Genomic DNA, 27,651 nt, shown 5'->3' with positions numbered 1-27,651 from the left:
TCTCAATATTATAGATAACACAACTGACTCAGATTGTTTTCAAGCCTCAACTTCAACAATATTGTCTTTTTGGGTTTTAACACCTACTCATTCATTTCTATTATGTTTTGAGCGGGGGTGAAGGTGACTAGAGTGTCCTAGGGACTGAACCACGAGGTTATCTCCTGTCCGACCCAGGTAGCCGAATTCCCCGGAAAGGAACCCAGTAGAAAGGGTAAAGCTGCCATTTTAACACGAAACCCGCACATGACTAGTGCCACTTCCTTCTTCAACCAGCCTCGCGTGTCCAAGAACGCGTGGAAGTTTGAGACCCTGATGTTGAACCCCGGGCCTGAGTCTCTGTTACTGAGGCAGGCGTTAGCCTTGGTCTCTGGAACCCGTCAGTTCAGAGAACCCCAAATTCCAGGGTCATCTTCGTGACCTGAGTGCCTGGTCCCCCTCGTCTGGTCATCCGGGGTTCTGGGGGCTCGGGGCTCCGGGCAGCGGCCAGGCCCAAGCGGCCCGGCGGGCGGGGGAGGGGCGCGGCGGCCGGGAGCGTGCGCGCGCACCTCACACTCCGCCGCCCGGGGACGCCCACTCGCGAGTCGGGGCGGCAAGCCGGCCCGCGCCCCCCACAGCCGCTCTGCTCGGCCCAACCGGTGCCGGCCCCGCAGCAGCTCCGCGCTCCGCGGGCCTCCATAGGCCAGGGACTAGCCCGGGGCCGCGGTCTCGCGTCGCCGCCAGCGCGAGCGTGCGAGCCACCGGAGGCCGGGCCCTGCCGGAGCCGCCCTGCGCCCGCCCGAGGCGCGGCTGCTCGCTCGCTCGCGCGTGCCCGTCCGCCCTCCCGCCCGCCTCTCCTAGGCGGTGCGAGGAATGAGCTGGCGTCCGCCCCGGGCTGTCGGTCCGAGGGCCGCGGCCCGGCTACCTCGCACGCCGCCAAGGCGCAGGGGCTCGGCCGCCGCGGCTGGGCTCGGCCAGGAAGCCGGCGGCGGGGCTAGCTGAGGAGGAGGAGAGGGAGGAGGCGGAGGAGGAGCCGGGCGGGGGCGGCCGCTCGGCTGAGGAGGAAGTTCCGCTCCTGACAGAGCGCGCGGCGGCGCGGGCGCTGAGGTGTTCGGGACGCCGTCGCCCTCGCGGCCTCGGCTGAGGGTCGTCGCTGCCACGCGGGGCGCCGCTGCTTGGAATCCGCGGAGGCTTCGGAGTAGTGGAGCGGAGGCTTCGGAGGAGACCGAGTGGAACCGACCTGCTGCAACTCCTCGTCTCGCCGGGCGCCGCCGGGGCGGGCAGCAGCCTCTGAGCATCGCGCCGGGGCGCGGGCATGGCAGAACCCACCTTGCAGCTTCTCTGCAGTGTGTTTCGCCCGGTCCGCTCTCGGGAATGAAGAGGAGACTCGCGATCACCCGGTGAGGAACTGAGAGCCAAATGGCGAGAAGATCTTACCGGACAGAAATCAGCGATCGCTTGGGAGGTCACCCGGGCTTCTGGATGTAATCGGAGACCATGAAAGAGGTGGCCTCGTAAATAATCATCATCATAATAAAAAAGCACAACAATCCTTTGAGAGGCGGGAAGTTGAGTTTATTCATTTTTTTTGTCGAGGTTTTGAGAAACGGTTCGATGTGTTGTACATTTGATATAAGATGAGAACTTTATAAAGTATTCCGTCCAAGAGCCTAAACGATGACTACCCCAGCGCTGCTGCCCCTGTCTGGTCGTAGGATACCACCTCTGAACCTGGGGCCGCCCTCCTTCCCACATCACAGGGCTACCTTGAGACTCTCCGAGAAGTTTATCCTTCTCCTCATCCTTAGTGCCTTCATCACCCTGTGTTTTGGGGCATTCTTCTTCCTTCCAGACTCTTCAAAACACAAACGCTTTGATCTGGGCTTAGAAGATGTGTTAATTCCTCACGTAGATGCGGGCAAAGGGGCTAAAGACCCCGGAGTCTTCCTGATTCATGGACCCGACGAACACAGACACAGGTTCGTTTGTTTCTCAAATTCTGGTACTCCCTTTTGGGAGAGCAAGGTACAGTTCATATCTCTCTCTCTCTCTCTCTCTCTCTCTCTCTCTCTCTCTCTCTCTCTCTCTCTCTCTCTCTCTCTCTCTCTCTTCCTCTCTCTCTCTTCCGCCCCCGCCCGCCCCCCAGGGTGTTGAACGTTGTTCAGAGCTGGCTGGGTAGAACCATAGACTGGAAGAACTCCTAGGGTTCCTAGGTTTTTACCGGCCGAATGAAGTGTTCAGTTAGACTCGTTTGCTGTGGACAGCAGCGAGCGGAGATACCAGGATTCAGCGTGCGCATATTGAGAACGTGTCGCCTTCAGCCTTTCTGCCACCATGTGAAGTCACTGAATGTTGACAGCTTGCTAGACTTTGTTCACCCAAGTCCCAGTCTCTGGCTTGTGCTCTTATTTTATTTTATAATTTTAAAAGATGGGGTGTGTATATCCTTAACTACTGTAATTTGGCCAGTTAATCTGAACTTAGCCCTTGGCTGGGTATAGCCAAGATGAAATAAAATGGAAGCTCTGCTTCCAGCCTTTAAGTCATTTCTAGACTTTTACCTAAAAGGACACTTTGGAGGCAATTCGCTTTTTCTAAACACTTCTCTCGTAAGCTAATTCTTGAGTATGTGAAAGAGAACTGTGTATGAGACATCACCCGAATGGTAGAACCCCTGTAGAAAATTGGTAATGGTTTTAACCTAGTGTGAGGATTTTAAAAAAGCCTAGGTTCAAATCTGAGCCTAAGTTAAATATTTGGGACAATACATATTGTAATGAGGGCTTTCTCACTTTGTCAATCAGGTAGTTAATAATTACTTGCTTGGTAGTTCGTTGACTTTTGGCCTTACCTTATGAAGTACTTTTAATACAGTTTCATGTCATTTTTCTATAATTGGGATTTTTGGTATTTTCAGCTTACATACTTTTAGATTTTTTTCTTTAAAACTTCCCTTTGCTTTGTAACTGAGAAAAACCTTACTTGGTCTGGGAAATATATGCTGGAAAAAAAATCTGTTTTTCTGGAAACCTTATTTCCCATGGTATGTATATATGATTCGATGAGTATTTGGGAAAAGTGTATTTAAGACTGGCATCAGAGCTCTTTGACAGCAGTGATGTATTAATGCCACTTAGCTATTACGCTCTACTGTCATGTACTAATAAATCGATTCCTTTATATTTTGTATGGGTAAAAGTTTTTAAATTGCAAATTTTTACTTTAAAATTTCTATTAAGAGAGTTAAGAAAAGTTTTCAACTAGTTGAAGCTAAAATACATCTGAATGAAAGTGTAGATATGTGCATTTTACTGCACAATCAAATTTACTGCACAAATTCAAAAGATCTGCTTAAGTCTTGTAAATAACAATTCTTAAACTTTAGAGCCCAGGAATGTGTATGTATTTATTGTCGTTATTCAGAACACCTGGTTCCTGAGTTTGGTGACGGAAACAGAGTTCTAATGGCTAAGAGGTCGGCTGCATTTTTTGTTAGGAAGAGTCAGGGTAGCTCTTGTGTTGGATTTGTGTGGTTACTGAATCAAATAATCAGAACTCGTGTATGGGGAGTTGAAGTAGTGAAGGAGCTCTGTGTTACCTCACTATGGCTGTGGCAGGAACAGTTTGTGTTTCTCTTTGTTTACTACTTTGTTGTTGCTTCCTCTCACCTGAAAACAGTCTGTTTGGAATAACTTTACTTTGAGCAAGGATTACATTTAAAACTACAGAAACTAATGTGCAAACATGAACTTGATTAAAAATAATTCAGAAAGATAGTTTTACAGAATTATTTGTGACTTGTTTTGTGTGTTTGTAGTATCTTAGAAAGCAAAAATTAGATGTGGGGTTAGACAGGGTTGAGGAGCCTCATTACTGTGTAATTGGAGGCAAATCGAGGGCACTATTTCTTGGTACTGGTGTTTAAGAGACACTTGTTGGGATAATGTTTCTTTATGAATGCACAGTTAGTGTAGTACCTTGGGGCTTTAGTTCAGTAGTTAGTCATTGTACAGGTTCCACTGACGAAAGTTGGTGATTTTTTTTTGTAGCTAATTTTTAATCAGCTCAGATTGCTTCCTCTGCATGACATTGATATCTAGTTTATGGGTTGTACTGATGACATAATACATGCAGAGTCCTCAGTGGAGTTCACAATTTCAGCCATAAGTCAGATATTGTTATCACTTATTAGAATGGGAATGTTTGAATTAGGACTTTGCTTTAAGTATTTTATGTTTCTGAAAAGGTAAGTACAGTTTGGTTAATATTTTGAGAGTACACCAGAATGTTACTATCAAAAGGAACATTTTCTAACTATTATTTTATAACTAAGTTATTAACAACAAATAGAGCCTGCTGTGTGGATGGCTTAATGATTCCGTAGGTGATTTTGGTTTTGGGAGTTAAAAAGTTGTACTCAGAGCAACCAGACTGTCTAGCATTTGGAGTGGAGAGGAATGAGAATAGGAAGATTTCATTAAGGGAGAAGAGGCTCTGAAACTGAGAAAAAGAAAGGTAAATGAAGTAGTGATGCGAGGCGGAGTGGTCAAACAGGCTGCACAGGAGAGCCCTAGTGGAAAAAGCCTGGCATCTTTAAGAAATGCTCCTGTGACTGATGTGGTACCTTGTAGTTGTGGCCAGGTGAAGAGAGTAGACGGGGCAGATATGGAGTTACAATTCCTGTCTGTCCCCTAGTTACAGAAGCTTGAATTAGTTAACTGCACGAAGTGGGAGATTCATATGGAAGTCTGGATTTCTGGTTTTCCTTAAAAGAATTTGAGACTAGAACAACACTCAAGTGTCTATTTTCTGATGGCTAACACTCAGTCGGAATCTGGCTCCCTCTTGACAGGCATGTGCTCTCCATTTTATGCCACTCACTTAAGGTGTCAAGTAACATAATAAATCAGTGCTCAGCCTGCTGGTAGTTAGGTTTGCATTTCTAGGCTGGACTCAAGAGTCTGTTCCTAAGTTTTTGGTCTTCATTCTAAGTAGCTGCTGGGAAGTCACTGAAGCAAAATGAAAAAAAAAATCATTTTGAGTTTAAAAAGCAAGACCAATTACTTTTGTGCAGGACAACCAAGGTTTGAGGGTCTAGGACACAGAATATTAACTGTGGCCATAGTAGTCATACTGTGGAGAAGATACACTAGTGAGAAATGAAGTTGAATTAAATTTTAGACACTTGTGGTTGGCTGAATATAGAAGTTAAGGTAGGAGGAGGGAGTTGAAAGTTCTGAATTTTCTTGTTTTTATGGTCTTGGATTAACATAAACTTTTTTCTGTTATACCTTTATTTTTATTATGATTTTTGCCTTTATTTAATAATGGTTTTATGTGAAGTTAGTATTTGCTTGAAGATACCTTAGCGTGTTCCCTTTTGTTAAGTAGCTTACACAGTCTTTTAGTGAACTTTTTATATGTTTATAAAGCATTTTTAAAGTGCCAATCAACTGTCAAGGTGATAATAGCACAAGTTGTACTAATAGTTTAGAATTACATTTGTGATTTTAAATCACCACAAATAGGAATTTGTTATAGTGCCCATTAATGTTATTACAAAGTATACTGGTTTACGTAAAGTGTATCTTTCTAACTTGTGTCTAGATAGTTTCTTTTCACTTATCAGTCTTTCATTTTGAAACTGACATTGCTTATGAAAATGACATTATACAAATGAGATTGACCTCCCCATGTGTTTCTTTAAAACATATATTTGGGGGCTGGAGAGATGGCTCAGTGGTTAAGAGGTCCTGAGTTCAATTCCCAGCAACCACATGGTGGCTCACAACCATCTGTAATAGGATCTGATGCCCTCTTCTGTTGTGTCTGAAGATAGCTACAGTGTACTCATATACATAAAATAAATAAATCTTTAAAGAAAATAAAACATATATTTGTAAACTGTCTTTTAGTTGGGATCATGTTAATTCAAATTGAATACTCCAAGAGTCACATGTGTTCATTTCAAGTTGCTCTCTGTCTGTCTGAGCTGATCTTATTACATTACCAAGTGCAAATTACACACTTGCCCCAGTCCCTCTGGTAAACCATCACGCACTCAGGACAGGGTTAGGTGGCCTGGGTTACCCTTGGGGGAGCCCCTGTGATTTCTCCAGTTCTCAGGACTGGGAGTCTGGGCAGTGGCTGGTGACTGGGTGGCTGGCAGCAGATCTGCAGGGCAGGGTCTTCACCCTTGGCTGTCTGGCTGGGGCTGAAGGTCACAGCTGCATCATACTGGGCCTCGAGCAGCTTGATGTACTTCAAAGCCTGTAAAGCTTCTGGGGAGACCTTTTTCATACTTTCCAAAAGATTGTAGTTCTCACCAGAGTCCTCAGACAAATCATAGAGTAGCAGGGGCTCATGAGAGGTAAGAGGGTTGGCAGCATGACAGGTAGGTTCTGAAGTGGTGTCATTGGGCACAGCCTGGAGTGTCCTGTAGTTTTTCTAAAGGGAAAAAAATGTAGGCTTTGGAATAGGAAGAACCTAAAGTGGAATTGTAATTTTTATTTGGTGGCTATATGACAGTGTAGTAGATGTAATCACTTTGAATCTACAGTGATCATTACTAGTTACATCAGAGTAGTGTGTACTTTAGTGGGTGTAGAGGTGTCTTAATATTAGCACTCTGGAAGCAGGGGCAGGTGGATCTCTGAGAGTTCAAGGCTAGCCTGGTTTATATAGTGAATTCCAGGCTACCCAAGGCTATATAGTGTCTTAAAAACAAAATAAAATGAAGACCCAAACACATATAAAACCCCACAGAAGTGTTGTAATAAGAGATTGTTGAATTCTCTTTCATACTTGTTTTTAATTTATGTGTATGTGTGAATATCTCTCTCTGGGTGTATGCCTGTGTAAGTGTGCACTTACCTGGAGAGGCCACAGGTGTTAGATCACCTGTAGCTACTGGCCCTGGAGTTGCAGGCCTTCGTGAGCTGTTGGGATGTGGGTGCTGGGAATTAAACCTTTGTGTTCCTAACCACTGAACCAGACCCTCAGATTCTTTACTCACATCATGATTGTTCATTTTTGTTTATGATTCATTGTTGCTTTTTAGTGCTGCATTTATTAGTTATTTCCTAATAACTAATGCTAGACAAGAAGTAACTAAAAGGCAGAAAGATTTGCTTTGCCTCAAAGCCGAGGCATACAGCTCATTACGTGGCAGTGGGAGCAGCTTGGACTCTAGTGCTGAAGAAGCAGGAGGAATTCCAGTGCATAGCTGGCTTGTTTCTTTTCCTTTTTTATTTAGCCCTTGAACCTAGTCCATTGGATGATGCTCTCCAACTTCAGGTGGGTATCTTATTCTCAGTTAAATGTTTTGGAAACACCCTGGACAGACATAACCTGACATGCCTTGTAGTTGTAGAAGAAGCCCTGAGTGGTCTTGAGTGAATGAGTGTTGTTGGCATGAGCTCAGTCTTGCCAAGGACTCTAGGTGGACCCATGGAAAATTGGCAATTGTTCCCGTATGGTTCAGGCTCAGAAAAGCAAAGTTTGAGTATTTACTGATAAGTGATCAGGATATATGAAAGCTAGCAAGTACATGTTTACAGCTGGAGACTGCTTGCCAACAGAGACCCCTGCTGAAACTAGGCAACTCCTCCCCATATGCTGTGAGTGATTTCACTGAGGTTCTGGGTTACAGAGGCAGTAGCTACCATTCCATCAGCGTGTGCACACCTCCACCTTTGTACATGTGTCTGGATATATGTTCTTTCTTCATTCTCTCACTGACTCTAGTCAAGGTTTCAGGACCCAAGACATGCAGGATGACACAGTGCCTTATTAGTGAGCTAGGTATTTATTAATTTAATCAAGTTGACAGTTGAAATTCACCATCATAAGTTTGCGTCCTTGTCAACTTGCCCAAACACATTTTTTTTAGTTTTAATATTCTATCTCCATCCCCTATAGGCTTACGGCTGCTTTATAATGCAAAATACATTCATTCCAACTTCAGAAGTCCTCAGAGTCTTAACAGTTTCAACACTACTCAAAAAATCTAAGATCTCTTTTGAGACTCAAAGCAATCTCTTAACTACAAGTCTTTTGTCCCAAAAAATCCCATAAAACAAACAAAAAAAGCAAGGTATTTATTTTCATATACAATGGCACATTATATAAACATTTCTACTCCTAAAAGTAGTAATGGCATAGCAGTGAAAAATAGGGCAAAGCAAGACTGAAATCAAGCAAGACAAGTGCCAAATCCTGTAGCTACATGTCTGGTATCCATGGTTCTTGATAACATACGAGCTCCAACAACATTGGGTAGTCATTCCTTTCCAGGTCTGTTGTCTACAATACAGGGTTGTTCTCCTCTTCTTGTGCTGGCCAATGCTGTCCCTGCAGCTGTTTTGGCAGGTACATCAGGTTCTAGCATCTCCAACTTCCCGGGGTTTGTTTTTATTGTAACTTAGGCTTCACTCTCTTAACTCTATGCAGTGGCGTCTTAGAGCTTCCTTGCAGGGCATCTGACCCATGTTGCCTGGCTTCAGTGGATTTCTGGAACCTTGGTAAAGCCTCCATGACCCTGTAATTCTTTAATTTTGCATGCGTGTGAAACCAGCACTGTGTGTACAACACTGCCAAGTTTTAATGCCAAGTCAAAATGTAGTCTGGCGTGCTATTTTACAAGGCCTCTGTGCATTGGCAGTTGAACCTGGGCAGACACTTCCCAGGCAGGTATTTTCTAGCAGGAAACCCCTCAGCAGCATCCTGAGTGCAGACTCTTTTCAAATGAATTTGTGTTTTACAAGCTTAGTCTTCAGTGGGTGGAGTCTTGTCCTAAGAGAGAATATTTCTCTTTTAAAAATATTTTAAGATTTATGGTTTTGTGTGTGTGTGTGTGTGTGTGTGTGTGTGTGTGTGTGTGTGTGTGTTGTATACATGCTGTGGTGCACATATGAAGATTCGAGAACAGAATGGTTCTTTACACCATGTGGATTCCAGAGATTGAACTCAGGTTATAGGGTTTTAAGTGCCTTCCAGAAGGACCTTTTTTTGTTGTCCTAGTACAAAATGAGTGATTTCTCTTTAATTGCCTTACTCTCTCAACTCCCCCTCTAAAATGGTTTTTAGATTACCTAATTATATGTATGTACATAGGTTTGTGGAGGCCAAAAGAAGGTGTTGGATCCCCTACATCTAGAGTTAGAGGTAGTTTTGAGCCTTCTAAAATGGGTGCTGAGAATTAAACCCAGGCCCTCTGCAAGAGGAGAGTGTCCTCTTAACTGCTGAGCTGTCTGAACACTGTAATCTCCTTAATGTCTGAAGATTCTTTGCCTATGTCTGCCATGTCTAGAACTTTAAGCTTACTCCTGTTCCTTTTCTTGCTAAACTCTACATTTTCCCTATTATCTGTTCTCCCTTGTCATAAATCTGGGCAAAAGCAGTGAGTAGTAACCGTGCCACAGCCTCAACGCTCTGCCATAGTGAAATTTCCTCTGCTGAACAAACTAGTCCATTACTTTTGAATTCAGCTTTGCTCAAGTTCTCTGGACACAGGCAAGACACAGCTATATTCTTTTCTAGAATGTAATATGAATGTCCTCTAGTTCAGTTTCCAGGTGAGTTTTTATTTCTGTCTGAGGCCTTGTGAGCTGTGACTTCACTGTCTGCATTTTTATTGGCTTTCAGTTCCTCTGTACTTCCACCAGAATGGCCCAGTTAAGTTTCATTTACAATATTCTAGGGCATCACTCAAGGACTTAAACTCTTCCCAATTTTGACTTCTGTTGCCCCAATACACACACACACACACACACACACACACACACACACACACACACACACGCACACACAGAGGAAGTATTTACAATAAATCAGATTTATTTAAAAGTGTTCTTTGGCTTTCTTATAACCTTACCATTTATTAAACACAAAAGCAAGTTTGCATACTAATGATATGGATGTGTTTATTTTTACATAAAGAATGAAATCTGTGGCCATTTTTTTTTTTTTTTTTGGTTCTTTTTTTTCGGAGCTGGGGACCGAACCCAGGGCCTTGCACTTCCTAGGCAAGCGCTCTGCCACTGAGCTAAATCCCCAACCCCCCTGTGGCCATTTTAAAAAAAGAAATCTTCCCGCAGCCATGGCTGCTGCCACTGCCTGGAGTTCCATGGGCCTCTCCTTCGCTCCGCCCCGTGTGAGGCCGAGTCCCGCAAGCCATGGCGCCCGGTGCCATCGCGGACGCTGGGCGCCGGGGCAGCAGCAGGCGGCGCGGGACGAGCTGCCTCCAGATTGACGATGCCAGCATGGACAGAATAGCTTATGAAGCTTATCCCCACTCATCACTTCCGAGACATTGAACGGAAACCAGAATACCTCCAGCCAGAGAAGTGTGCCCCACTTCCCTTCCCTGGCCCCACGGGAACCATGTGGTTTATCCCTGATGGCTGTGGCATCGCCTGTGCCATTGTCACCTGGTTTCTGGTCCTCTATGCAGAGTTTGTAGTCCTCTTTGTCAAGCTGATTCCATCCCGAGACTACGCATCTGTATCATCAACGGAATTGTGTTCAACCTGCTGGCCTTCTTGGCTCTGGCCTCCCACTGCCGGGCCATGCTGATGGACCCCGGGGCAGTGCCCAAAGGAAATGCTACTAAAGAGTTCATCAAGAGCCTTCAGCTGAAGCCTGGGCAGGTGGTGTACAAGTGTCCCAAGTGCTGCAGCATCAAGCCCGACCGGGCACACCACTGCAGTGTTTGTAAGCGGTGCATTTGCAAGATGGACCACCACTGTCCGTGGGTCAACAACTGTGTCGGCGAGAACAACCAGAAGTACTTTGTCCTGTTCACAATGTACATAGCTCTCATTTCCTTGCACGCCCTCATCATGGTGGGATTCCACTTCCTGCATTGCTTTGAAGAAGACTGGACAAAGTGCAGCTCCTTCTCACCGCCCACCACTGTCATCCTGCTCATCCTGCTGTGTTTTGAGGCCGCTCTTCCTCATTTTCACATCAGTGATGTTTGGGACCCAAGTGCACTCCATCTGCACAGATGAGACAGGAATAGAACAATTGAAAAAGGAAGAGAGAAGATGGGCTAAAAAAACAAAGTGGGTGAACTTGAAAGCCGTTTTTGGCCACTCTTTCTCTTTAGGCTGGGCCAGCCCCTTTGCCACACCAGCAAGGGAAGGCAGACCCGTACCAGTATGTGGTCTGAAGGACCTTGACCAGCATTGCCACTCAGACCACATCACAGCACTCCCATCCGCTCTCGGGAATGTTTAGGCCAAAACTCTTTTTTTTTTTTTTTCCCGGAGCTGAGGACCGAACCCAGGGCCTTGCGCACCACTGAGCTAAACCCCCAACCCCTAGGCCAAAACTCTTAAAACTTTTTTATGTCTTCAGAAAAATGGCTGAGCATTGCAGAGAAAAAAAAAAGTCCTTATGTTTTATTTTTTAAGAAAAAAATCATTCTTTCAATTTTTTGATGACTAAAAAAAAAGAAATCTTAGCTAAATATTTGATAATGCAGGAAATAGAACATCTTCATTTTTTCGGTTGACTAGTATTTTAACTTTATAATCATCAGTGCTGAGAATGGTGTTTCACATAAATTAGTATAAAATGGCAAAACGTATAAAAGTATTTTCCTTCCTGCCTGCCTGCCTGTCTGTCAATCATCTAGCTATTGTATCTATGTGTGTGTATCTGAATATGCACATGCCATAGGGCTCATTGGAGCCCATGTGGATGTCAGAGGACAACTGGTGGGAGTCAGTTTTCTCTTACCTCATGGGTTTCTGAGGATCACACCCAGGTCATCAGGCTTGATGGCGAGTGCATCACCTGCTGAGCATCCCACTGCCCACAGAAGGCACGTTTAAAGGGCTTTTCAGAAACACCTGGAAATTCTGCCATAACCTTAAGCCGAAATTCTGCCATAACCTTAAGCCAAAATTCATTTAATGATTTTTAAAATAAAACTGAAGTCAGCAACTGACATAGCATTAAAAATCAAACATTTTAATATTATACAAAGATCAACTAATACATTCTGATTAAAATACTAGAAGAATTGGCTTTCATAGTTGACTTAATTATTTTTGTTGTTTAAGGAGAAACATGTACAATACAGCATTGCAGCTCATAACATACAGTGGTCTTGAAACAGAGTTTATTGACATTGCATGGTGCAAGGTGGCACATGCAGTGTGAAGTATCCATGCTGTGTATTTAGAATCGGGGTTGCAGTGAAGGCAGGGATGAACTTGGGTGAGCATTGCTAGAGACACCCAGACTCATATGTTTGCTGTTGAGTACATCTTTGGTTATTGCATATTTGCTGTTGCCGTATTTTCATGCCTCCTGTACTCAGTTATGCGTTTCCATCTGTGCTCCTCACCCACATTTTAAGAAGCTGAATTCTACTAGCAGATCCAAAGTCTCCTCCTGCAAACCAGTTCCAAAGGACTCGAAACTGTGTGGACAGGCTGTCACAGCAGCGACCCCACTTCTGGTTCCAACTTTCTGTATTAGTTACTTTTCCTTTGCTGTTGCCAAATATCCAACAGGAAGCAACTTAAGGACAGAACGAATGGTTCTTTCTGGCTTTTGGATTAGAGTGAAGGTTGAGGAAGGCATGGCTCATGGTCTTGTCCAAGAATTAAAGAAAGGGACTGTCCATGCACATCTGGCCCCAGCCAGTGGATGTAATCTCCATCTTTAGGGTGGGCTCCTCAATCTATTTAACTGTTTTTGGAACTCAAACAGACGAGCTCAATGGAGTGCCTTATTAACGCCCTCAGTGTTTATTGTTTTAATTAAGTCCATAATTTAAACGAACCATTATAGTATAAGAGTTACAGATTTAATAGCAGTATTGCATTTTTAATTTTCTTGCTGTTTTTTTTAACTCCTTTGATACATTTTCTCTGTCTTTAGACCCCTAATATGTTTATTTTCTATTTTGAGACAAAGTCTTGCCATGTAGCTCAGATTTGCCGTGAACTATTGACTTTCTGCCTCAGTCTCCCAAGGTGGCAGTGTTACACCAATACCCATCTCCTTCTTAAGGCTTTTTGTCCTTTTGAGGGTGTGTTGTTTTGTCTTCTGGTAAGTCCGTTGAATAAATAGTCCAAGACTTTTGTAATATATTTTCCTCTGTTCAACTCTTGGTTGTTTGTGTTGCTTCTCTTTATTTAGATATGAATTAAATACGGACTGTGAGCTTCTTATTTGTGAGCAACAGACTAGAGTTGGTGCTTCTCTTATTATTTTTGTTCTTTGGATGAGAATACTGAATGACTACCTTTCTAAACTCTGTAGCTGAGGAACAAGTGGTTTGTATTCATACACTTACTGTATTGAGGAGTAGGTTTTTATGCCGTTCTCAAGTTGAAAATAAGTTGGTAGTGTCTCTTTGATTCCATCAAACACAGTGCAGCTGTTTTTCCTGGTTCGAGAGTTTGTCTCGGATATAATGAAGATGATTGGAAGATAAGGTAAGAGGTGTGGAGAGCTCTGTATGTAGGAAAATCTAGGCAGTGCTCTAGACTTTGATGGAGGCTCTGACTGGTCTCACTATACAAGTGACCTTCACTGAGATAGGGGCACTTGCTAGATGATAGATGAGTATTAAGGACAGCCTCGTTGTTTTAAATCCAAGTAAGGTTATCGATTAGTAAAGAGGGCATCTGGATTCTGATGCTAACTCTGTGATGACTGCGAGGTTATTGTATGTTTTTGGTTCTTTGATGGTCTGAGTTCTTCTTTGTTTTTTTCCTTCACTTTAAGTCATTCGTTTCTTGCACAAATGTAATGTGGGAGACACTGTGCTGTGAGCTGCTCACTCACAGGACAGCCTTTTGTATATTCTTATTTAAAGCCCAGTTTTCATATGAAGCAAAAATACCTATAACTTGGCATTATTAGTTTTAGCATTTTGAAACCACAGGATGCTTTTTATTCTTGTATTGGCTATTTTAAGATATGAGTATTAGATGCCATAATAGGTGGACAGTATTTATTATTATTGTTATTAAAACATATAAATGTTTTATAAAGTTTGCTCAAACTCTCATTTATTTACTCAAAAAGCTATGTTTTCTTTGGCTTTCTTAAAGAAGAGTTCTAGGGCTAGAAAGTGCATTTCTTAATTTTTCTATTTACTTCCTTATTAAAATACCAAATTTATAATCTTAGGATATTCCTTCCAAAATATTGACATTGATTTATGTTGTATAGATTAAGGTTGTCTTTTTTAAATAATTAAAATGTCACTGATTTTAAAATTGCTACCAGTTATTTTTTTTAAAGCAAAGGAAATAGAGTTTGCCTCTTTGAGTCCATATCCAGGTAGCTTTTCTGATAAGAAAGGTAGAATAGCTATAATTTAGGAGGACAGTCTATGTAACAATCATTTCAGTCAACATTGGACTCTGGATCTATACAGGATAGAACTCTTGTAACATTAACAGTGGGGCAAAAAACCAAAACAAACACCCAGCCTATCGCTTGACAGAAGCTTGGCGAACAAGGAGTAAGGGAAAAGAACCTGCAGCTGGATCTGGGGAGTACTCAGGGGATCCACAGGGAAGACTGCAGCGGAAGCTTTTGCGGACCTTAGTGAACTTTAAAAGTTTGAAAGCATAAACCCTCAACACCAAAAGGTTTTTGCTTAGTGAAGAAGAATGATGGTTGTACATTGTCTGTTTATAAGCAGAATATTATTTTCTATATTGACTGTTGTAAATCCTTGCATCTGTACTTGTGAAATACTTTGAGCATTTTTAAAATACTTTTTTAAATATTTCTTCTGTTTTTTGAATCCTCAGTTTTTGTTACTATTATTTTATTTATTAATAGCTTGACTTACTCCTTTAGCTCCTCTGTATTAGAGTCTTTAAGGATTTTTCAAATCTTTCTCATTGTTAGGGTTTACTTAAAGGATCATGTAGTCATTGGTTACTTACCTGTCTTTCCCAATACAGTCTTGAGGACGAATGACTATTTTATATTTTATTTCCAATGCTGCAGAAAGGCCCACTGGTAAAACAACAGTGGAAACCACTAGAAATAATTCATACTTGCCCAGTCTAGAACAAACTCAGTCCTTGAAATGTATCTGAAACTACTCTGCATTGGATTTCCATTTTTTTTTCTGAAAAAAGCAAAAGGGTAGAAACATGTGACAATGCTTCCACGTGTTTAATCCTCTCTGGTTTCCACCAGATTTGTAAGTGGACTTTAGTAATCTCATTTCGATACTCTAACATTTAAATCATGTCTAAATTTGGAAAGTTTCCTGCAGAAGCTATGTATCAACGCAGGTACATGATATATTCCCTAATGATTGAAGATTACCAAAATATCCAAACTCAGTCTGTGTATTTCTTGAGTAGGAAAATGATTTTGTTTCTTTGTTTTTTCTGTTGGTTCAAATTCTGCTAGAAATGTTTATTTTGCTGTTGAATTCTTGCTAAAACTTTTTGTTTGAATATTGTTGAGATAAAATTTATAGTGGAGATTGTTTATTCAAATTGGGCTTTAAGATTTATTTAAAAACCTCCTTCAGAGGATATTTTTTGTGATATTTTATAGTCCAGAGGAAGGCATCATTAGGTAGCATTAGACTAAAAGGCAAGAAGTAGAGACTCTGATTTTAGTCTTGGCCTTTATTACTATTAAGATATTCTATTTAATGTTTTTTTTTTTGTGCCTTGATTTACTTATTTATGAAGTGAAAGAATTGATCAAATCATGTTTTGCTCATGAATGTTAACTAAAAGTAATTTTTGCAATAGGGAACCGACAAGTGTGCAATGCTTTAGTTTATACAGCACACAGACTGACGAGATAATATGTTCTTTTTTTTTAAATAGAAATTAGTGTCATTTTTGTACATAAAAATAAGTTATAAAATATTTTTTAAAAGGTGACTAAATTTTGTTTATAGTTTGATTATACAGTATATACAAATTTAATAAACTAAAATGAGGGCTAAGATGGTGAGATGGTGGCTCATTGGGTGGGAGTGATTAGGGCATAAGTGTGAGGACCTGAGTTCAGATCCCAGAACCTATATAAAAGCTAGGGGTAGCCATGAACCAGTAGCCACAGGGCTGTGGGGAGTGGACTCAGGAGGCTCACTGGGCCTTGCTAGTCAGCTGGCCAGCCTAGGCAAAAGACAAAAAGGAGGGCTGTAGGTTCAGTGAGAGACCATGTTTCAAGGGAGTGTGCTGGAGAGGGCTAGAGCAAAGCTGAAAACAAGTGAAATGGCCGTTTTACAGTTCCAGTTCCTCATTAGTGTAAAGCAGTTTACTGCATGTTTCGTATGTGCCATCTCGAAGAAAGAGTTCAATATATTTACAAAGTGTTTCTAGGTGTCACTTTTCAGAGCTGTGCTGGCAGTCACATGTTTTGATTTACTATTTAAGCTGTGAGGGTAGATTTTTGGGAAAAACAGTCCCCGAGTGACCAAGTCACCAAGCCCTTTAAAGGCGTTCACTGCCTCCAAGGCACAGATGTCCTCTGATTTAACACTATCATTTTCTAACCTCAGTGTCGAGAGATGTCCCTGAAAATACCTGCTTTCCTCTGTTCAGCCAATCTTACAAGTCAGGCAGTATTTTTTTTGAAAGGGAATAGGGTAATCTGGGTATGATATGTTATAGTTCTGCCTTTTGGCATTTTGACATTTATAGATTTAAGACCTCACCCTTATTATTTTTGTATCTCTTTTAGTTTCTCCTTAGTGGTACTGATACTACTATTATTTTATTAAATCATTAAATTATTCAGCAAGTGTTTGAGTTTTTAATATGTACCAAGTAGTATGCTAAGTAATGGGGGTTACTATGAAATACAGAAGATTAATTTTTGATAGTGGACTCTACTGAAATCCGAATATTACATTCAAATCGTAATATCATTCTTAATGCATTTGTCTGTGAGGTTCTGCTTTGATATTTGGATAGCTGCTCTCGTTTGTATTGAGGTTACTCATTGCTTTTGCTTTTATTTTTGTTTTTTCTGATATAGTTTATGTTATTAACTGTGTGTTTGATGTTTGGACTGGAAGTAAGTGACAGGCATGGCCACTTTTTGGATTAGTAATGGACTCCAGCATATGAAAAGAGAGGTCAGACACAGGCGTAGGTTAAGTAAATAGTGGTTTCAGTAAATAGATATTAGGCGCTGTGGCTTTGTACACTGTCACATGTGCATGCACAACTCCCAGTACTAAGGCAGAGCACTGTGGAAAGTCCGTGTTTGGTATATGTCTACTGATGTGTTAAAAAAAAACCTGTCAAGTGTTTTTCCATCCTTTTGTGATGCCACAATAAACATTTGCCTTTTCACGACCCAGATTTTCATCCTCTAGTTAAAACTCCAGTGGCAGCACGTCAGGGTGAGGTAACCGTGAGTGTCTGGTTCTCTTGCAAACTCACTGAAAAATGAAAATTGACTGCGCCTTCATGAGAACTTTTAGCTCACATGAGAACATTATCCTGACAAATTTACAGTGTATTTTTCTTGATTCTGCAAGTCTAGGAAATTATCTCTGGAAAAACCTTGCACTGTTGAAGAAATGTTGAAGAATGTCCCCTGAAGCTGTCATGTAACAGGCTAAATGCCCCAAATTTCTGTCACTGTAGTATTAGTTAAATAAATTTTAATGGCTTCATATTTATAAAAAACTTCTATAGATCTTTCTAGTTACTACCAATAAAATCACAGTTTTTAATAGTTTTGTATCACTGCATTTTAATATCTCATGTTAAGTGCTCCCAAATCAGTCTTGGTTTTGGAAAAAGTTAAGGGCATATGTAATAGATGACCAGGCAACAATAAATGTCTGGGTCCCCAGTGTTTAGTGTTGTCAGTTCTTAACATTTCTTATTTTAGCTGAAGATGTATCTCTGAAGTCGGATTTTTTTTTTTTTTTTTTATTAACTTGAGTATTTCTTATATACATTTCGAGTGTTATTCCCTTTCCCGGTTTCCGGGCAAACATCCCCCTCCCCCCTCCCCTTCCTTATGGGTGTTCCCCTCCCCACCCTCCCCCCATTGCCGCCCCGAAGTCGGATTTTGGGCTGACACTGTCATTATCAGAGTTTGGTTTTATATGTTCGTTAATGCCTCACACATTGTTCCATATTATGATTTGTGTATATTTTTGTGGCTCTGTTTCAGTTACCCACTTAGGTATTCTGTTGGGTAGTTAGTGCTGACGTTATGTGTTCCTCAGTAGAGAGATTTTTAGAAAGGATTGGTTCACTCTGCAGGAACATTTGGAGTGTATTATTAGGTGCATCTAGTTTTCTTCAAGATGAAAATGTGTAGTTACTGGGTTGCAGTGTTGTTTCAGTAACCTGTGACATTTAGAGTTCTGAGTTGACACTTCAACCTGTGTCGTTATAAACCCTGGTATTATTTGACTACAGAACATTTTACCAATGTGATCACCTTTAGTTTGTGTTTTCTTGATTATTCATGAAGTGAGAATATTTGTGAACACATTTCTTGGTTGTTTAGGAGAGAGTGTATTCTTTGACACTCTCTCCTTCCTTTTGTGTTTGAGAAGGTGTTTCTTTGTGGTCCTAGGTGCTTTGGAACTTCTGGGCTCAAGGAAGGGAATCTTTAGCTTCAGTCTCCTGTCTCTGGGATGACAAACATGTGACAACTAACTACACTCAGCTATGTTGATTTTTCTTTAAAATTTTTTTTTGCCTTTTTCTTTCACATTTGTAGAAATTATACATTGTATGTGAGTTCTTTTGTTAAGTGTGCTAAACATTCCTTCTTGCTACAGGCACCCTGCTAGTGAATTTTTTGTGAACAAGACACAAACTAGACTCACCTCGGAAGAGAAAAACCTCAGCCGAGGAACTGCCTCCATTGGATTAGCCTGTGGTCTTTACTAATCGATGTAGCAGGGCCCAGCCCGCTGACGGGTGATCATCCCTGAACAGGTGGTCTGCACCTTAGAAGAGGATAGGCAGCTTGAGGGAGCAGGTCAGCAGGCAGCGTTCCTATGGCCTCTGCATCTGTTCCTGCCTTGGCTGCCCTTGATGGGCTATAACCTTTAAGAGTGACAGAACCGGGGTTGGGGGTTGATTTAGCTCAGTACCCTTGCCTAGGAAGCGCAAGGCCCTGGGTTCCGTCCCCAGCTCTGAAAAAAAGAACCAAGGAAAAAAGAAAAAAGAGTGACAGAACCTCTGCTTCCCCAGGTCGCTTTTGGTCAGTGTTTATCACAGCATCAGGCAGCAAAAGAGGACAGGTCCTTGTCTGTGTTTATATGTTTGTATCTTTAGTTTTATGTAAATTTAAAATTTTAATGAGATGTGAAATGATTAGCATTTTCTTTTATGGTCTTACTTTCTGGGTTTTATATTATAAAATTTTCCTGAAGTTACAGCCAACACTTTTAAATTCTTGTGTTTTTAAATTTTGCTTTTCATTTCTAAAGATCTAGTTACTCAGTACTGACTTTTGTAAATGATAAATAATGAGGAACTGATACGTTTTCATATCACCCATGTGTTTTCTTATGAATGTCCAGTTGTCTCTCTCTCACTTATTGAAGAGTCTTACCTATAGATTTATGATACCATTTATACTAGATGATTTGTTTCTGAGTTTTCTTTTTTTTTTTTTTAACTATTTTATATATTTCCATTGGGACAATGTAATTTAGATGAGGGTAGATTAGATCAAGTGTGTTCTTCTAATGTGTTCAGAATTTTTCACCTTAATAATTCCAAGCTCATAAGTACTTTTATTCAGGCAAAATTCATTTAATGTGAAACTAACCATTTTAAAGTGATGACTTACTCAGTGGCATTTGTAGATATAATACTAACTACCATTCCTAATTTGAAAACAGTTTTAAACATTAAAGGAAAACATGGTTTCCTTTGAAGATAGGCTTTTCAGTTTCTGTAGACAGCTGTCAGAATTTTGATAAGAGATTACCTTAAAGGCTGAGGACTGCTTTGGGTACTATCAACCCCCTAACGATGTTAAGCCTTGGAGTTTGTGATAGGTTTCAGTTACTTAGGTCTGCCATACGTTCTTTCTGCATTGTTTATGGTTTTTATTCTCAGTATTTTTGCCACCTTAAATTGTTAAAGGTAAACCGCTGAACTGAGAACAGGACCCCCATTGAAGGAATCAGAGAAAGGACTGGAAGAGCTTGAAGGGGCTTGAGACCCTGTATGAACAACAATGCCAACCAACCAGAGCTTCCAGGGACTAAGCCACTATCCAAAGACTATACATGGACTGACCCTGGACTCCAGCCTCATAGGTAGCAATGAATATCCTAGTAAGATCACCAGTGGAAGGGGAAGCTCTTGGTCCTGCCAAGACTGAACCCCCAGCGAAGGTGATTGGGGGGAGGGCGGTAATGGGGAGAAGATGGGGAGGGAAATGCCCATAGAGAAGGGGACAGGGAGGAGTTAGGGGGATGTAGGCCTGGAAACCGGGAAGGGGAATAACAATCGAAATGTAAATAAGAAATAACCCAAGTTAATAAAGATGAAAAAAATTGTTAAAGGTGTTTTTTTTTTTTATTGTCTCTTTAGCCATTATTAGAAATATTATTGTACTCTTGGCAGGGTGCGATGGCACACACCTTTAGTCCTAGCACTTGGGAAGCAGGGGAAGCAGTAGGTGGATCTCTGGGAGTTCGAGGCTGTCCTGGTCTATGTGAGTTCTAAGACAGCCAGGGCTACATAGAGAGATCCTGTCATGAAGTAAAAAACAAAACAAAACAAAAAACAAAAAGGAAATATGATTTTATTCTTAATTTATTGATTCATCTCTGGTATATTTAAACACATTTTTTAATGTCTGTAATTTATCTTGAAACTTTGATGCATCATTTATTAGCTATAGTAGTCCTTTTGTAGGTATTTTGTCATTTCAGGTATGCACACACCATGGCATCTGTGAATAGTCATAGTTTTACTTCTGTTCAGTTTTGCATGCTTTTTTTTTCCTTGCTGAAATTTTATCTGCTCATACAGTACAGTACTGAAAGCTTCTCCGTCGAGTGCTGTAGCTGGGGCTTCATGTTGAAGTCTGCATCTTTTTCTAGTTGGTTATTATAAAGGGCGCTGCATTTTGTCACGTACTCCTTTATCGTAAGTTGAGAGGTTCCTTCATTATGTTCATGTGTTACATTTCATTCATTGAATTTTTTTCTTCAACCATTTTTGCATTGCTGGAATAAGCTCCAATTGTTCATGATGTGTAATCCTTTAAATATGATAAAAGATTCGGTTTGCTAGAATTTTGTTAGGGATTTCTATACCTGCATTTCGAAGGGGTATTTGTGTCATTTATTTTTTTGCGATGTCTTTGTTTTTCCTGGTTTTCAGGGTAATACTAGCCTTATAGAATGAGTGAGGAAGTATTTCTCTCTCTGAAGAGTTTAAGGATTAATGCGAATTCTTTGGCTGCTCAGTAGAATTCACCTATAAAGTCATGTATTCAGGTAATGGTTGCTTTCCTGGTAAACAAGCAGGAGGACTTCTCAGGAGAAACTACGGCCCATCGGTGCTCAGTTCAGACAGCCTTGCAGAACAGGGTATAGAGATGAGCATCTTGCTGCATTTCAGATCTCTTCCCAGGTTTCTAAAAGTGCCTTGGTTGTGAGTGCTTAATGGTAAATAGTAGGCTTCGTGGCCAAGTTCTTATATTGCCCATCTTCTCATCCAGCTATGACCGTTAACCATGTAGCTAGGGCTCCTCTCAACTTTTCAGGGTTTTTGGTAGCTCAGAATTTTCTATTCTACATTGAATTGCCTTATCAAGAATGGAGAATGGACGGATATGCTTAGTTGTTGTTACTAGACTATTCTGCATTACAGAGCTCCACGGGAGATTACAAATACTGGAAATTACCTGCAATGTATGTAACTGAAGTGTTTATTGAAAAGGAATTGGGTGTCTTTCAGACTTGACAATGTCTAGAGAACATAGATTTGGGAAATAGGCATTAAAACCAGGTATACAGAACCTTACTGAAGAGAGAGAACAGACTAGGGTACCACAGTCAGAGCTGTCGTCAGAACATTAGTTCAGTGTGATGCCTTTAGATGTGTGTGCCTCTGTTGCTAAAGTGGCATTCTGAAATAAACTAAGTCCTAATAACATGAGGGTCTGTAGAGTTCTGAATAGTTTTAACATGGATAGGATTTTGAAGAATGAGCATGAACTCACCACAACAGGAAGAGAGTGAAGGAGACTGTAGGAAAAGACCGTGAAGTGCGAAAGGTGTGGTAGCGCTGAGGTGCTAGGTTGAGGCGTGGTCAGAGGGTGGATCACAGGGGATTTCTCAGGATAGTGGACAGTGAAGGTTAGTAAGGAAAACTGGACTTGTAGTTTACATAGGGAGTGCTTGAGAAGGGAAGCTATTTATTTTTTTTATTTGAATAGGTAAAAGTCCCACAGCTCTAAGAGCCACGAAAACATTAAAGAACCAGTATTAGCAAGCAGCTTGTGCCTAACCAGAAGAGGTGGAGGAGCACTGAGTGACCATCTCAGTGAACACCAATCTATAGTTGCTTTTAAGCAGGAAGAAGTGTCCTGCTCAGAGTAGAACCATTTAATGTATGCTAAGCACTGTTTGGCATTTAACAGCATGGGAGACACTGTACATTTTACAATGAGACGGGGTGTGGAGTTGAACTTCTTCCAGATCACGTAGGCATCAGATTTCTGTGAGTATATGTAGGTTGGTGTCATTATACAGGTGAAGGCAGGTACAGGATAGAACAAGGCCTGTCATTAGACGAGGAGGAAGGATGGATGGGAGACAACTAATTTTGACAATTTCATGCATGTACACAATGGATCTTGATTATGTCTTCCCTACCCTCTCCTTTCCTCTTCCTCAGATCCCCCCTCCTGCCTTCATATCATCTGGCTGTTTGTAACCACTGAGCCCACTCAGAGCTTAAATGCTGACTGATCTCGTTGACTCTATCTTGCGCAGTTAGTTACCCATAGCTGTAGTGAGCTCATGCCTTCAGACACCAGGTCCTGCCCTGAAGACAGCATGTTATAGCATTCTTTCCCACCCTCTGGCTTTCATCGTTTCCATCCCCTTTCTGCGATCTTCCCTGGCCTTTGGGGAGGTGTAGATGTCCATGTAGGCCTGAGTGAGCACTCCTTAGGCACTTGTTCTCAGCGCCTTGACCAGTCCCGAGTCTTTCCATTCGCCACTGTTCATTGCAGAAAGAAGTTTCTCTGGGCAACGTTGAGAGCGGTACTAACCTGTGGGGGGTGGGGTCTAAACGTCCATATTTAGAAGACAGTTTGACGACATGTCCATTTCGTAGAACAGCAGTACTGTTCCCCCTAAGACCTGTGACCTCAGAGGCCATGAGATCTTGATCAGGTTTATAGTACTCCATATATAATATATATGTTCTCATATAATGTACACATACACACACATACATATATCTCTATATCTCTGTATATCACCTCATATAATATATGAATTCCCTCTGTAGAGCAGAAAGCGTTGGTTACTCCCAGTACCTTTATGCTGCTATTGCATCAGACTTTTCAAACATTGTTTGGGTATTCTAGGTCTTGTAAATCTAAAGTCAGCTTTCAAGTTCTGTAAAAGCCTGAACATTTTGTGTGAATATGACTTTGGGAGAATAGTTGTTTAACAACATTGACTCTGATTCACAAATATGGTATGTCTTTTTTACTAATTTGGATTTGTGTAATTTGTGTTTATAGTACTCAATGTAAGGACTTATATGTCTTTCTTTAATTTGTTCTTAAAGTAATTCACATTTTATACTACTTTAGTTTTAAAATGTTTGCTCTTTTTATTTGTTAATTTATAAAAATGTATCTTATTTGAGTATTCACTTCATGCAGCAATCTTGCAAAATAGCATATTTGTATTAGCTCTCTTTCTCTGCCTGCCCGCCCGCCCTCTCTCTCTCTCTCTCTCTCTCTCTCTCTCTCTCTCTTTCTTTCTTTCTTTCTTTCTTTCTTTCTTTCTGGTGTGTGTGTGTGTAGTCCTGGCTGTGCTGGAACTCACTCTATAGCCCAGGTTAGCTTCAAAGTCAGAGACCTACCTGCTTCTGTCAGAGTACTGGAATTAAAGATGTGGACTACCAGGTTGCACTACCACAGAACTTTTATGTAATTATATTATCTGTAAATAAAACATCTTTATTTCCTCCCCAATTTTCATGTCTTTTACTTTCTCTTTTCTTATTCTCTTAGTTAAGCCTCTAATATCATAGATGTAGTAAAAATGCTTGTTAAGCATAGCATGAACATGTTGTTTTTCATCTTTAAATATGATCTCAGGTGTAGGTTTTACACGGACATTTCTGTCAGATTACGATTTTCTCTTATATTCCTAGTTTGCTGAGAGTGACTTTTTTTCAATTAAAAAAAATCAAGAGTGGCTACTTAACTTTATCAGTGATTTTTCTCTTTATGCTATGTTCATTCCTTTAAGTCTAATGTAGTTTTCTTTTGCACTATTAATTTCGTATGTCTCTATGCATGTACACATTGTATGCATGTGTGTATGGGTATGCTTGTATGTATGTTATGCATGTATGTATGTATGTGCATGTGGGAATGCTGTATGTATGTGCATGTGTGCCTGTGTGTGTGAATGCTTGGTGTCAGACAGTGCTTATGTGAGGTCAGAGAACGACTTACAGTTTGGTCGTCATCTTCTGCCATGTGGGTCACAGGGATCAAACTGAGGTCTTCAGGCTTAGCCATGGGATACCTTTACCTACCGAGGCGTCTCTCTGGTCTCTGGTCTTGTGTTCTGGTTTTTGAATGCTAATGGATATTTGGTCATTGTATACTATTGAATCCTACAAGGGTTTTTCTCTGTTCATGAGATACTGTGGTCACTAGTTTTATTTATTAGCTTCTTTTATTTGATTCTAGTGTTAAGGTAATACTGGACTCATAAAATGAATTGTTTTTCTTCTTTAGTTTCCCAAAGTTTCTGTGGAGCTGATAGTAATTTCTTCGCCTTGGTAGAAGTCTTTGGTAGAAGTTTTTGGTAAATCCTTGGTAGAAGTCTTCAGGGAAGTCATCCTAACAGGTTATATGTGTGTGTGTGTGTGTGTGTGTGTGTGTGTGTGTGTGTGTGTGTGTGTGTAAGATTGCTGTTGTGCCTCTCTTCTTATTTCTAACATTGGAAATTTGTTATGATTTTAGTGCCTTTTACCCAGTAACCAGTAAGAGAAGGGTAAGGATATAAAACCAACTTTACCTGACATTTGTAGATTACTACCTAATAACAAACAATAAGACATACATTCTGTTAAATGTAGATGCAGTATAGTTTTTTTTTTTGTTTTTTGTTTTTTTTGGCTCTAATTAAAGGACTTGGGTCATGTGAAATATGTTCTTCGATTCAGTGAAAGAAAAGCACTTTGGTAACATGATGGCATTGGATAATCTCTAAATGTCTGGAAATGGACACCTTCTGAACCATGAGTCAGAGAGGAAATGAAAGTGCAGTTGGATGAGCAGTTAGGTTGTAGTGGACTCAATGCGCTGGACTGTACACTTGAGCTGTGTGCATGGAAAGAAACAATCTTATCCTTATTCTGAGATGCATTGTGTGATACTGATGGAGCTGCTGCTGGATGAAGAAGACATCCTGCCATGTATTTGCTTTTGAGATAGGGTCATGGCAGCTCAGGCTGATCTAGAGCTCACTATGTAGCCCAGGCTGGCCTCAAACTCACACTCCTTGCCTCTGCTTCCCCAGCGCTGAGATTATAGGCGTGTGTCATCATGCCTAGTTATTGAGATATGTGTTACAAAACATGCAGTGCACCCATTTTAGTTGTTCGCTGACAGAATGCCAGGAATGTTTTAGTTCACAGATGCAGAAGTGTCAATCCATCGTGGAATGGAGGACATGTTAAACAGAGCAGTCTGCATCATGGTGGTGAGGCAGGAAGAGAGCAGGGACAGTATACCCACAAGAACCGGCTTCAGTGGCCTACTTTCTGGAGTTTAGTGTTCAACACCTGAAAATTCCAGAACCTCCCAAAATAATGCCACTAACTGAGGATAAGTAAGATTGCGTATGTGGTTCATTTTATATTAAGGCCATAATATTCATGTAGAGTTAGGTGGGAGCTTGAACTGTATCCTTTAGGCAGATGACTTCCAAATTTACCTGTCCACCCTAGTAGCTGAGTTCTGTGCTTTGGTGACTTAGCATGACTCAAGTCATACTTATCTTCTCACTCTTTCTTTTTACCAGTTTCTTTTGTGTGTGTATGAATGTGCACATGCACATACATATGTCTGTGCATACACATGCACACGTGTCTGTGCATGTGTGTGAAGACCAGAAGCTGATATCAGCGTCTTCTGTTGCTCTCCACCTTATTTATTGATTTATTTTGAGACAGAGTCTTTTACTCAACCTGGAGCTGATAGATTTGATAGAGTAGCTGGCCCCAGGTCCTTTTGTCTCCACCATACCTGGACTGCTATTAGAGGTGTATATTGAGCTTTTTTTTAAATCAGGGCATGGAAGCACATGCTGTGATTTAAAAAAAAAAAAGTGTATGTGAGTACACGGTAGCTATTTTCAGACACATCAGAAAAGGGCATCAGACCCCATTACAGATGGTTGTGAGCCACCATGTGGTTGCTGAGAATTGAACTCAGGACCTCTGGATGAGCATGCAGTGTTTTTAGCCTCTGGGCATCTCTCCAGACCTCCATTGAAATTTCGCCAAGATTACAGGCATGTGTCATTAACCTAAGCTCTGTGCGGTTGGGGTGCGTTTTTGTTCATTTGCTTGCTTATTGTTCTTGAGACATGATTTAGGATCTGAGCTTAGGTCCTCATTGCTTGTGTGGCAGGCACTTTACCAACAGAGCCTCCTTACCTTATCTCCTCTCCACCCCCTTCCTCCTTTATTCTCGGTGTTAACTAATGATACGCCTTTCTTTCAAGTTAGTACAGAAAAATATCACTTTTAACTCCCTTCTCTTTTTATATTTATAGGCCCAATTTTATTTTACTTTTTTAAAAGATAAAACCCCTCCCTTCCCTTTTCATATGTATTCACCCAGATTTAATGATTTTTGTTTTTTTTTTTTTAAGATAAAAAGAAAACTTTGTGTCTGTATGGGGTATGAACTGCTGTGTGAGGAGAGCATTGTATTCCTTGGAGCTGGAGTTAGAGGTAGTAGTGAGCTGACAGACATGGGTTCTGAACTTGGGTTTTCCAGAACAACAGTAAGAACTCTTAACCACTTAGTCATCTCTCTAGTCCCTTGGTTCTAACCTTCTAAAATCTCTAATATTTAGAGCTTTTTCTTCAAATCTAATTTGGCGCCCCCACTTCATATATATGGTGTCTTTGATCTTCTAATTCCTTCCCAGTCTCTGTTTTTTTCTCTACCTAAGTTAGTCTTGACAGCGTCTTAAGCGCAGTTGTGCTGTTTCAAATTGAAGCCCTTTAGTACCTTCCTCTTATAATCAGGAGCTACTGTAACTGTTATTTGTGCTTTTCCTTCCCCACCCATTTTCTTGTTAAACTTAGTCTATCCTACTGTAGTGTGTTTCTTTCCAGCCGACCTGGTTTGCTTTCTTGGCCATGACAGACAAAGCACTTTGTTTAGTCACTTTTTTGTGCCACCGTACACTCTACTTTCTTGTTCAGCCTGGCA

General features: G+C 41.1%; 1 protein-coding gene across 2 annotated transcripts in view; it reads left to right on the top strand.

The window, feature by feature from the left end:
- Positions 1-1,293: 1,293 nt before the first annotated feature.
- Positions 1,294-27,651, top strand: part of Man1a2 (mannosidase, alpha, class 1A, member 2) — a 148,842-nt gene continuing 122,484 nt past the window's right edge. The window contains exon 1 of one of the 2 annotated variants that reach the window (NM_001106452.1): positions 1,294-1,958. In NM_001106452.1, the coding sequence (NP_001099922.1) occupies positions 1,657-1,958 (302 nt within the window). In that variant the 5' untranslated portion in view covers positions 1,294-1,656. Of the gene's footprint in view, positions 1,959-2,061; positions 2,415-27,651 lie in introns of those variants that run through there. The other variant, XM_039102060.2, reaches the window with a different exon arrangement.

This window comes from Rattus norvegicus, chromosome 2, assembly GCF_036323735.1.
Source record: "Rattus norvegicus strain BN/NHsdMcwi chromosome 2, GRCr8, whole genome shotgun sequence".
NCBI classification, from domain to species: Eukaryota; Metazoa; Chordata; class Mammalia; order Rodentia; family Muridae; genus Rattus; species Rattus norvegicus.
Note: the sequence above shows the minus strand (reverse complement) of the source record. Positions and strands in the feature narration are given on the sequence as shown.